The sequence below is a fragment of the Marmota monax genome, unplaced genomic scaffold (assembly GCF_021218885.2).
Source record: "Marmota monax isolate L192 unplaced genomic scaffold, Marmota_monax_Labrador192_F-V1.1 WCK01_AAM20220418_F8-fsc00006, whole genome shotgun sequence".
Lineage (NCBI taxonomy): Eukaryota > Metazoa > Chordata > Mammalia > Rodentia > Sciuridae > Marmota > Marmota monax.
The window spans coordinates 11,528,470-11,541,970 of NW_026693712.1; the positions used below are offsets into that span (position 1 = coordinate 11,528,470).

At 36.1% G+C, this 13,501-nt stretch overlaps 1 protein-coding gene across 5 annotated transcripts in view; it reads left to right on the forward strand.

Annotated features, from left to right (window-relative positions):
• Window positions 1-4,238: 4,238 nt before the first annotated feature.
• Window positions 4,239-13,501, forward strand: part of Jakmip2 (janus kinase and microtubule interacting protein 2) — a 172,124-nt gene continuing 162,861 nt past the window's right edge. For all 5 annotated transcript variants that reach the window (XM_046460160.2, XM_046460161.2, XM_058584239.1 and 2 more), the window contains exon 1: window positions 4,239-4,553. Coding sequence is in view for 1 of the 5 variants with exons in the window: in XM_058584239.1 (XP_058440222.1) it covers window positions 4,551-4,553 (3 nt within the window). In the remaining 4 variants the exon portion in view is untranslated. The remainder of the gene's footprint in view (window positions 4,554-13,501) is intronic.

Consider the following 13,501-nt stretch of genomic DNA (forward strand, 5'->3'; position numbering starts at 1 on the left):
CAGAAGTCTCCAGGAAAGGTCCCTGGAGAGGTAGACAACCTGGTTCCCATTTTTACTATTGGATAAGAAACTGTTAGAACGAAATCAGCACCACACACACCACTGGGGATGTGCTAGAGAATTCTGAGTGTACCTGTGTAAAGACTTTGAATAGCTATTTATAAATTGTGAGAGATAGATATTATGCTAATACACATGCAAGCTAAATAAAATAATTAGTATAATTGTCTTAGTTATTAACTATGAGAAATATCAGAAATACATAATATTATAATAACATATCTAGCCTTGATTCAGTACAGGAAGTTGTTATTGCATTCATTTATTGGTTTATTCAGCAACAAATATTTGCTAAGAACTAATATGGCTTAGGCACTGATCACAAATAATGCACAAACATAAATCTCTGCCCTTGTATAGCTTACATTCTAGTTGGGAGAAAGAAATCACACAAAAAAATTTTTTTAAAATAAGTGATCTGCTATATTATTAATATTATATGGTACTTTATACATTATAGTAAAAAGTATGTTAAAGTATGTTAACTGTATTATATAACTATAGATTATAGTGTACTATAATATTATATTATTAATACTACTTACAGAAGGAGATCACATGGAAAAATAAAGCATTGTAAGAGAGGAGATGATAATAGAGAGGAGTAAAATTTCAAAATTTTTAAATTTAAAATTATTATAAGTAAAGTTGAACTTTCTGTTTCACAAAAAATAAATACATACATAGGTAATGGCTTTCAGTTTTATTCTCTGGGGATAATCTATTTAACTTTCCAATTTTTAATTTATTCTAATTAGTTACACATTCAGTAGAATGCATTTTTACATATCATACATAAATGGAGTATGACTTCTCATTCTTCTGATTGTACATGATGTAGAGTTACACAGGTTGTGTAATCATATATGCATATATAGTAATAAAGTCCAATTCATTCTACTATCATTCCAACCCCCAAACCCTGTCCCCTCCCTTCACTCCTCTCTGTCTAATCTGAAGTGCCTCTATTCTCCATTCCCTTATTGTGAATTAGCATTCACATATCAGAGAAATCATTCAGCCTTTGGCTATTTGGGATTGGGCTTATTTCGCTTAGCATAATATTCTCCAGTTTCATCCATTTACCAGCAAATGCCATAATTGGACTTTTTAAGGCTGAGTAATATTCCATTGTGTATACATATATCACAATTTCTTTATTCATTCTTCTATTGAATGGCATGTAGGTTGGTTCCACAGTTTAGCTATTGTGAATTGAGCTGCTGTAAACACTGATGTGGCTGCATCATTGTAGTGTGCTGATTTTAAGTCCTTTGGGTATATGCCAAGGAGTGGGATAGTTGGGTCAAATGGTGGTTTCATTCCAAGTTTTCTGAGGAATCTCTATAGTGGTTGCATGAATTTGCAGTCCCACCAGTAATGTGGTGGGACTTTTTCCCCACCTCCTTGCCAACATTTATTTTTGTTTGTGTTCTTGATAATTGCCATTCTGACTGGAGTGAGATAAAATCTCAGTGTAGTTTTGATTTGCATTTTTCTAATGGCTAGAGATGTTGAATGTTTTTTCATATATTTGTTGATTGATTGTATTTCTTCTTCTGTGAAGTGTCTGTTCAGATCCTTAGTCTATTTATTGATTGGTTTATTTAATTTTTTGGTTTTATAACTTTCCAGTTTTATTTGTGTTCTGCTGAAGTCAGATAAATCGCATTTAAATGTGAATACATAACAAATAAACTAATTCTTACATAATTAAAGTTAATATTTAAAGAAAACTATTATCAAATCATAATTGTCTGCATGAATATGGCAAAAAAAAAAAGAAAGGGAGAATAGTATTTGGGTGATTAAGTTGGAGAACTGTTCAAATAGGGACCACCAAACTTTTCCTTCCCAGTTGCCTTCAAAGCATCTGTGTTTAAGTTGATAGGAGGCGGAGGAAGACCAGAATCACTTACTCTGTGTTAGCACTTGACACTAAAGGTGAGATGCCCTATCACCAGCCAATGGGGAGGGTCCTGTCACCTCAGCTTGTCTGAGATACACAGTCCTCTGTTTCCCCCTCTGCTTGCCTACAAGACCACCTCAGGGGAGAAAGAAGAAGTTGAAAAGTAGAGCAGACAAAAAGAAGCAAGTTGATTGCAACCCATTATTTATTTTTGGTACTGGGGATTAAGCCCAGGGATGCTTAACCATTGAGCTACATCCCCAGTCCTTTTGTAATATTTTACTTAAAGACAGGGTCTCACTGAGTTGCTTAAGGCCTTGCTAAGTTGCTGAGTCTGGCTCTGAACTTGCAATCCTCCTGCCTCAGCCCCCTGAGCCGCTGGGATTATAGGCATGCGTCACCATGCCTGGCACAAACCATTCTTTTATGTTACACATAAAAGTGTAACATAAAAGAATGTTATGGTGATTGGTGGTGCATGTAGGCAGTGTGTGTGTATTGAGGCTTTGGGAGAAGGCAGAGGCCATGAGCTACACAAAGCAGGATACAGGCTTCCCCTCCAAGAGGACACAGAAGGTATCAAGCGCTGGGGAGGAGTTGCAACCCTTTTCTCACCACCGGGTCACCTTAAGTCACTTTTGTCAGAATAAGTCTTTTCATACTTTTATATTCATTACTTATAAGTGACAAATAATTACAGCCAATATTTGTGGATCACCTACTGTACACTAGACATTGTGCTTTACATACATCTTTGCATTTAATTCACACAACGATCCATGAGGATCTATGATTACTATACAGATAAAGAAACATAGGTTTATAGAAGTTCATTAATTTGCCCTAATACATGCCAGTAGTAAACACTGGCACCAGAAATGACCGACTCTGGAATCTGTATTAATTCCATTTGAACCTGTAAATAACTCCATGAGTTATCAAGAATAAGGAATATTTTTATTCCGAGCAGAAACTGCAGACAAGTGTAGTGATTATGAGAGAGATGGTAGTGTTAAAAGAGCTGGTTTTGATTATGGTTCTGCCATTTATTCGTCATTTAGAGTTGAGAAAATTATCTAAGCCCTCCAATACTTAAAACAGTTTTAACTGTCAAGTTTTAGAGAACATCTCTTGGGGTCTTGATATCTTGGCCATCTTCATCACCATCAGAACTATCACATATTTAGTCTTTTCTCAACTTGATTTTTTTCTCCTACCTGAAATTGTCATGCTCTTCCCTCAAAAGCCTTATATTAAGTGGTGGCTACCACGTACTACTATACTACTAACAGTAATGATAGTAAATATTTATTGTACACTTACTACATGCCAACTGCTTTTAGTGCATTATCTCAATCAATCTTTACAACTACTGCAAAAGATAAACACTAGCGTCATCTATAATTTATACTTAGAAAAACAGCATGCTTAGTACTCAACACTGCTGATTTCACTTGCATTTTTCCTACCTCCCACCCTAACTGCCAGCTGGCTTTGGAACTCCAAACAGGCATCCATGAAAATAGCATGGGATTGCTTGCAGGAAATGGAACACTCCAGGAGTTTGACACTAAAAGGGTTTGGAACTGTCCACCAACTAGTGCTGCTGAGAACCTGGGTTGTTCAAAGGAAATTCAGATTCCTCTATTCCAACTTCCTTTTCCTTAGGGTAGTTCCAATACCAACAGGTCCTCTTCATGGGTGTATGTGGGGAGTGGGGAGAGCTGGTAAAACAGCAAAACCTGAGACCTAGCCTGGAGTCGTGCAAAGGAATCAAACAGACTTGGTTTATTAAAAAGTCCAGTCATTTGCTTTGCTTTTGAACAACCTTGAATGGCATTGTGGGTGGGTGGGTGGGTGGGATGCTATTAAGTATGAACAAATTTGGAGTAAGAATCTGCTATATCTGCTATCACAAGGCATAATTTTCTCCATTTTTTTTTCTGATCGCAGATTTAATCCATTTTATCGGAAAAGTAGAAAATGCAAAAACAGCTAGATTTTCATTAAATTTTAATTATTGTCTTCCCGTGCCTTTTCTCGCTTGCCCCATATCTTCCGAAGACCTGGAGTGCAGGGTAGGGGAGACCCAAGAGCATCTCAGAGGGCAACAGCTCAACTTCACTCCCCTGCAGCCCCTGCAGCTTGCTGCGCCCCTCACCCCTCCCCCTTACCCGGCGCTTACCATTGGTCATTGCCATGACAACCAGCAGCTGCCGGGTCGGCCGCCTCTACCGCAGCAGGGGTGGGGCCTTCGGGGTGGGGGAGGGAGAGGAGGAGCCAGTGGAGGTGTCTGCTGCAAGTTCCTGGCTGCTTCTGAGCTCACCCCATCCTCCAAGAGGGAGGAGGCCTGAGCGGTGATGCTGCGCTGCTGTCGCTGCCGCCTGCCTCTGCTGACATTCTAGTGGGGCTGGAAGGGTGGTTCCTGTTCGCCACATCGCCAACCAGAGAGGAGGAGGAAAAAAAAATCCCAGCAGCCGCTGCTGATGTTGGGTTCGGAGGCTGCATCCGACTCGGTCACAAGGAAAATGGATTCAGTTTGCATCTCTCCCTCCTTTCTACAGCGTCTCCGAGTCTCAGTATGGTGAGTAGGAGACCTAGGGGCTACCTTCTTGGTTCAGCTGGTTATTAAATGACTTGTGTATACATTTGTGGCCTGGATTTGAACAATGACTCCCGTCTCTCAGTCTAGGAGGGGGAGATGTGGAGACAGATGAGGGGAGAGAGAGAGAGGAAGGTTACCAGGGAGAGGAGTGAGAAGGCATCCGCTTGTGTTTAAAAAAAAAAAAAAGAAAAAAAAAAGTGTTGCGATTTTTATCACAAATTGGCTCAGAATACAGACTGAGCCACTTGATTCCTTCCCTCCCAAGCTTAGCAACAAAATCAGGGGGTGGAAAAACCGCTAACAACAGGAAAAGGGTGATGTTGAAAAGAATCGTTTTCATTTGCAGCTCTTATATGTAGGGTTTGGGCCTTCCTCAAAGCCCCATTTGGTGTCTCAACCTTCTAGGCCTAATTATCAGGTGGTTTTGTTTATTTTCTTCATTGCTAAGGTGGCCCCAGAATTTAGCCTTCTATTTCATACTCTAAAGAACTCTTGTTGAGAAACAATTTGATGGATCCGGAGCTTCATTTTTAGTACATAGATTTGATTGTGAACATACAGACATGCACCTTATGGTTATTCATATCAGACATACACATTACTTAGCATTTGTATTGCATTTATGAAGCATATTTATATGTGGAGGATGCTTGCTTTACTATCATTTTTATGGGTTTTGAATGGCCCTGCATGCTTGGAAGTAATTGCATTTTTTTGAAACTATGTTTCTGGTTTGTATTATTATTCATTGGCTTCCTTTGGATTAATGTGAGATTTATTCTTGTTATTGTCCCTTAGTTTCATTGTGACCAATTAAGACAGATGCCTATCATTTGATCTGCATTACAGAACTAGATGTGAATTCATAGAGTGGTTCTTTTCTTTATTTTTAATTGGGTTTGTTGGGAGTGATATTGAGGGCCCTGGATTTACAATGAGGGGAAAGGGAGGTGGCTTGTGGTATTATTTTGCATCCAGCATCTTGCCAAATGAATGTTGGAACAAATCAATTTTCTCAAAATTCCACCCCAGTCTTTGTATGTGTGTACCTTATGTCCCGTGAACATGAAGCACAGCTGAGCTGGAAGGTGAAATGCATTCATTTTATTTAATAGTGCTGCTATTTGCTGTTCATTCCTTCAGTATCCAGGCACCATTTTATAGTTCTCCCAAATATTGTGTTACAGGTCTGCTTCTGTAAGTAATTAAGTAGGAAAGTAGGATTGCTTTTGGAAATTTAAGTATTCCCAAGAACACTGGGATAGCTATTTCCAAATCAGCCAGCTTATACAATGAAATGAAAGAGAGTGAGCAAAGCTTAGCTGGAGAAAGGCTCATGCTACTATGTGCTGAAATAGGAGGGGGGTGTAGTTTATAAATGCTTACTAGGATCTGCTTGACCTTTTATTATGTCAAGGTTTTAAGGCAGTTCAGGAAGACTAAAGATGCCTGATATGAGTAGCATACAGGGCTCCATTACCACCTAGGATAATGGATTTCATTGAACTAAAGCCAGAAAAATCCTTGCAGGTAAAAGTATATTATAATATCGCATTCATCATATATACTGATTTCAGTCATCTGTCTCTTCTCCAACAATATTACTCTGGATATCTTAAAAACATTTTTTGCGATGTAAAATCACATAATTTTTTTTTGCCTTCATCTTTCATTTTATTTTAACACTTCCCCCTCATTTATAATTTTTACATGTGTCAGATTTATTGTTTAATTTTTCTGAGAATAATTTTTCTATTTGGTTTATACATGGGACACATCCTTAGTGAGTTAATTTAACCTGCTCATAGTATGTCATATGTTATATAGATTCACAACTCTGTAAACTCATGCTATTATGTGCCTAATTGTAACAACTATATAAAGTAGGGCAAGAAAGGAGGTACTGGGCTTATATGTCATATCAATTTTTTATAACACTTTGTGTCCTGAATATTTTAATGATAACTTTGACTGCCCAAAATTAAAATTTCTGACATATCTACAATAAACTAAAAAAAAAAAAAGATATGTAGCAATTGGCCCTGTTTCATACAATGAAAGCAGATAGCATAGGGCTTTGTTGTTATTTCCTTTGTGTTGAGTTTCCATTTGGATGTGGTTTTATGGACAAAGTTGGTACAGTTTGAACAGAGGCACATCACCGTCGGCCTTAGGCTTAGTACTCACTGTAAGTAGTCTGTTTCAGCTCTGTTGCCAGGCCCTGTGTCTGAGGAAGGATACAGACACTAGAATTCTTTCATTTGAAGAAGAAAAAACTGAGATATCAGTTTTTTGTTTAATAACAATTATTTGTTTCAAATAAGCTGATGTTTTACATAGGGGTTGTATATTGCTATTTTGGGGAATGTAAAATATGTTCAATGGGCTTCAACTTCATTAAGAAGAATGAAAATTAAAAATATGAAATGTAGAAGTTCCTCTTAGTAAGTGAGAATAGTTACGTGGATAATCAGATAAGGTGGTGCATTCTTCTCTCATTGAAACCTCCAAAAGTATGACCTACATATGCATTTGTCTGGGATGGACTAGTATACTTCTCAAGAATTCCTCTGGCTTTTTCTAGAGTTAATCATCCTTTTACGAATGTGAGTTGTTTACTACCAGGTACTTCTAGATCTACAATAGCTAGACTCCATTTTGTAATTGGCTTCTAAATTACGAAATCTGGATATTTAAAAAAAAAATCAATTGATCATCTGCTTAGAGAAATTTTTATGTAATTCTGCCAGTATGCAGGGATTAATCTGTTCATTAGAGCCCTTCTTTCTCAGCAGCTTAATGAAATGCAATGCCAAATACCTACACTAAAAGTTTTCCCTCAGCAGGCAAGGTGGTGAACACCTGTAATCCCAATGACTCCAGAGGCCGAGGCAGGAGGATCACAAGTGCAAGGACAGTCTCAGCAACTCAACAAGACCCAGTCTCAAAATAAAAAATAAAAAGAACTGGGTATGTAGCTTAATGGTAAAGCACCCCAGGATTCAACCCCCAGTAAAAAAAAAAAAATTACTTCCTGTTGTGTGGTTAATGTATTGTATAATGAAAAATGTATTATGTTACTTAGTAGAGCCTAGATACAAAGTAATTCAAGAGCTACCAAGTTGAAAAAAATATATATAATGAAGAATACATACAAAATGATTTTTAAAATATGCTATTTAAATGTGTTGTTTGAGTAGAAGGTACTAATTACCTTTTACCCAAACACTGTCTTGAAAATGCCATTCTTGTTGGACTATTACAGTTCAATATTTTGACAGCCATGAAAACCCTTAGTAAAACTTGTTTTAGTTAAAACGCACATACTTTAATTCTTTACTTGGTAGTAGTTATTTCCTAATTTTTCAAGTGACCTCAGGTCATATTTTAATTTTATGTTCACACTCTCAGTTTCCTTAAAAACTACGTGGAGGGTAAAACTGACTTAGAGTGTCTTAAAAAATATTTGGAGACTAAAAACTCTTTTCTGTATTTCTAATTGATTCATGAAAAGGTTAATGTTTTGTTTCTTGTTGTAGAGGCTTAGAAGAAAAACAGATTGATCATGGAAATTTCAACATAAGTAACTCAATAATCAGCTGTCATTGAAATAAATAAACTAGGTTAAACTCCGGTGTAACTTTGAGAATTTAGATAAATTCCTCCTTTATATATCCCACTATTTTTCTTCAGGTGAAAACATGCTTACAAATATGATGAATTAATGAATTTGCTAATAACTATTAGTAGAACTCTTATATGATTAGCATAACTTGCATATGCCAGCAACATAAAATTTCCTTGGCGGATATAAGATACACATTAAAATAGATAATGATGAAAACAATATAGTTATAATTAGTACTATCATACATCTTATTTTAATATAATCACTAATAGTTCATAAGTATACTTCCCTTTTTTATTTTTTGTTTTATACACTCAACAGATCAGATCACTTGAGTTTTTATCATCATAATTATTTTACATAAATGGAAACAGATTCACTGAGGTTATATTTGTCCAAATTTGTGTTTGGTTCATGGTCAAACAGGGAGCTAGATTTCAAGTCTTCCAGGCCCAAATCTACCATATAAGAAGGTATAACAAATTGCTTATTTGTTTTATAAAATTTAAAATATTGTAAAACTACATTATTTGGCTCATTTTTATTTGAATAGTTCAGGTACCACAGTTTGCTTTTTGACCATATTGAATTGCCAAACAGACTAAATACATATGTAAAATATCTGCAAAAAAAAAGACACAAAATATTTTGCAAAATGTCTGGGCTTCTTGATATTTCAGGAAAGCATAGAAGCATTTGTCTAGGTGAAAACCCAAACTTTGTTGTACTGTGATATGAACTAAAAAGCTACCTGCTATATGTCCTGAGCATCTCTCTACTTACATGTTCTTAAAAATAAAATAAATGTTGTTACAAAATAAGTGCACTTCAGTTTAAGAACTTTCTGATGTTTTCCTGGGCAAATGCTTCTAAAACTTTTCTGAAATATCAAAACTTGATATTTTTCCAAAAACAATCTAATATTTTGGTTTCCTTTACTTAATTTTGGGAGGGGTACTGGGAATTGAACCCAAAGCACTCCACCTCTGAACTATATAGCTATATCAGCCCTGTTTTTATTTTTATTTTGAGACTGCATCTCAAAATTGCCCTGTCTCAGCCACCCAAGTAGTTGGGATTACATACCACCAGCACCAGTACTCACCAGTTCTTGATTTTCCTTTAGACTGTCCAAGGCATACACTTTCTCTGACTACATGGTAATTCAACCCTGCAACTAGCAAATCATGCCATCTGAGCTATCATTCCATATATGGAAAAAGGTGTCCCTCATAATTAACTAGCTTGCAATAAAAGTAAGACCTATTGCACTAAAGATAGTCTATTTATAGCATTATTCACTGATACAATTAAATTTTGTCTTTCAAATTTTTTCACTTGAAAAGATCCTTCATTGTGGGGAATGACACTATACAGAAAAATCTAAGAGGAAGATGTCAATCACCTGTAGGCCTGCCTTCAGGAAATCGTTCCTGTTTGCATTCTGGAATCTTTTTTTTACATTTTTTTCCACATGCACATAGAAATGCCCATAGACACATCATTTCATAAATGCACCATACTCAAAAGATTGTTTTTCATGTTTTACTTTGTAGAGAATAGCCATCTTTTCATGTTAATAAATAAATTTTTAAAAAATTTTAAATCTCTGTTCATTTTTCTTGATGATTCAAGCTGTTTTTTCCCCCCACTTAGAGGTCCTTACACTTGGGTTTTAAGTAATTCTCATGACACAGGTAGAATTTGCTTGATGTACAACAGCTGTTGAGCCAGGCATTATTTTCAGGAAATACGAGTTGCTTTTCCCCGATCTGTTACTTCATCTCATAATGGGTATTAAATTAACCTAGGTCATCCCTTGTCTGCTGATAATGAATGAGTTGAAAACCCAAGTCAGTGAAATCCCTTCATGAGGAAGTTCACCACATGTGAGCGTCAGTATCAGTTAAAAAAAAAAAAAAAAGAACAAATTTCTTTCAGGTACATTTCCCTCCGCCATATGATGGTGTATGCTGTAGTTTTAACCTCTGTGACCAATTGACATCCTTTACAGAAACATATTTAAACAATATACATTAGCTGTCATAAGACTTCTCAGAATAAACCAGGATGTATTTTTGTCATCTCTTGTTCACTGTGATCATTGTACATGTATATGATGGTTTTTCTAATGCCAACCTGATGTCTGACTCTTTCTCTGTTTAAACATGAATGGTTGGATTCATTCTAAACCTGATGTCTGAACTTTGAATATAACTATGTGGAGAGGATTTCTTAGATGTGTTTCCTCTGTCACTCCCTGTGTTTTCTTCATAGCACTTGCCAAAAGTCATGACTATAGAGCTATTTGGTTTTTAGTTTTTTCCCTTCACTATATTACAAGCTCCAAGGAAATAAATCAAATAGTCTTGTCCACAAGTTAATAATAAATGCATCAGCACAAGGTGGTTGCAATAAAGATTAGTTGACTGACTGACTGAATGAATGAATGAATCGAATCGAGGTTCCCATGAAGATCCTTTGTCCTAAGATTACAGAAATTTTCACTACTAGTTCTTTAGACTGTGATTTTTATTCTTTTAAATTATCTATAGAGCTGGGGATATAGTCCAGTGGTAGAATACTTAACTAACATACATGAGGCCCTGGGTTTGATCCCCAGCACTGGTAATAAATAAAGACAAATAATCTGTGAAATAAAGTAGATCATATTCACATATTTGGTATTCTCAGAATGTTGTTAAGCCCTGGATGGGGAAAATCAAATTCTTAAAGGTACCAAGTGATGGATTCATCATTAAAGATAGCTCACTATGTGCTGTGATGTAAGAAAGAAACGCTGTGAACACTTCTATGGCTCCTTTTATGTCTTTTCAAAACTAAATTACAAATAGGAATAGTGATATTGTTAAGGGGATTCCTTTGAATTCTGTAATTTATTAAAATAAGTTAGTAATTTAATTATTATTAGTAGTATCTAATTACATGCTACACACAGCTATTTTGCTATTCTAGAAATCCATCCTACCAAATTCATTAAAGAATCAGACACTCAAGGAGAGAGAAATTTACCTTCACCTGGTAAGTGGAAGACTATCCAAAGATTTATGGCTATACATTTAAAACTACCATGCCCGTTAAAGGCTTTCATTCCAAAATAGGCATCATTCATGTAAAAATAAAATAACACACAAACAAATTGCTAAAGGTGTTTGTCATAGACTTTTTAAGTGGTGTCCTGTTTACAAAAACTGACTCATAAAGTAAAGAGAGAATTTATCCTTATGTTGTCACTTAGTACTTAGTGTTTATCTATTTACACATGTGGGACATGAAATCAGAATGGGTGAAAAAAAAAAAAGAATCATTCCTTCATATCTTTACCCAAAGAGGAAGCCGAATAAGAAATATATTCTAAAAATAAACTAAGGCAGCATTCTGCTTTCATGAAAGTTTGGAAATCAAATATAGAAAGGGTGACAGGGGAGGGGGTGTACTTGGCAGGTGCAGAGACTTGCCTTCCAGCCACCTGGGACAGCCTCCCCCCCGCCCCCCCGTGGGTTCCTAGCCCTCTGACACACCGAAGCTGAAGTAGGAAGAAAACAGCTCTGTTGCCTTTGTTTGGCATCTAAGTCAAGATCATGGCATTGACTGCAATCTTGAAATTCTGGAGTCCCGCTGCAGTTAAAATGCACATGGAAGAACCAGATCTGACCAAGTTTAGCTGACACTATCTGGTTAGAAAACAACTCTTTGGTATTATTTTCAAAGAAGGAAATTTTGCTGAGATTATTATGCCTAAAAAAACCTGTGAGTATGTGCTGAAGAAAAAAGGATGATATTTTCATCATGCCTTCTGTTTCAAACTGGAAATATTCCCCTGGAAAATGCTTCCCAGCATAACCACATCAAAAATGTAAACCAAGCAAATGTTTCTCACCCACACTCCTTGCCGACTCTTTCTTGTACAGCATTTCATGGAGAGAGGTAGTTTCCAAAAATAAACTTAGTTCTTACTCTGTAGTCATCGATGATCCATATTTAAGGGCTTTAAACTACTTATAAGGACAAACACACCTAATTTGAACACATTTTCCAAAGTAAATGTTGTTCACATTCTTAATGCCATAATACTAATAAAAATACAAATTTTAATTTATTATTTATCTTTATTAATTAACTTTATTGACACATTATAATTATACATAACAGTGAGATTCATTGTGACCTACTTGTACTTATACATAACATGATTTGGTAATATCATTCCTCTGGACCTCTCCCCACTCCCACCCCCAACCCCCGTCCCCTTTCTCCACTGGTTTCTAATTTTCATAAGATCCCTCCTCCCCACACACACACCCTTTTTTCCTCTCTAGCTTTAAATAACATTCTGTTTAAAGACGTTCTGTACCATCTAGGCTATTGTGTCATTCTGCCATTAAGTGATGAGCAAAACAATCAATAATTAATTTTCATAGAATGGCAAACAATTTGCTGGATTTATAAAAATCCTATGCTGGGAATTAATATGAAAATCCACAACCTGCTAATTTGGCTAATTGACACTGACTACATAGAAGGACCTATTTTGAAGATATGTGTTACAGACATGAAACTTGCTTTCTTATGAAGTTCCTAGATAATTTGGATTGTGAAAATGGATACTCTGAAATTCCTGGGGTTTCTCTGTTATCTGCTCAGCTCTAGTTACCTACAACCAGAGGCAGGAATTACCCAGGCGCCAGTGGTTCTGTGTCTCCTGCGTCCATGCAGGAATAATTTAAGTGGTAGATACTCAACCATAAGACGGGTTTTTGTGTTTTCGTGAATATATGGGTTTTTTTTTTTTTGCTGTATTATGGAAAATATGTGAATTTTTACTTCTTTTCATTTCTTTATTTAAATAAAGAAATGGAGGCTGGAGATCAAACCCAGGACCTTGTACATTAAACATATTCTCTACCATGGAGCTCTATCTCCAGCCCTGACTTCCTTTTATTTCTAAAGCATTTCACTTAATGAAATCACCTATAAAATGTAGAATTTGTAGTATTTTGAGTCAGATGGTTAAAGCATTAGTAATATTTAAAAATAAATCTTAGCTTTTAAAAACTGAAGTAATAATAACTGTCCACCCCATCCTGTTCTGTTTTGTTTTAGTACCAGGGATTGAACCCAGAGGCACTTAACTACTGTGTCACATCCCCACCTTGTTTCTAAAAAAAAAAAAATTTAATTTTGAGATAGGTCTTGCTAAGTTTTTCAGGGCCTCACTACATTACTGAGGCTGGTTTTGAATTTGCAATCTTCTCGCCTCCGCCTTCTGAGCTGCTTG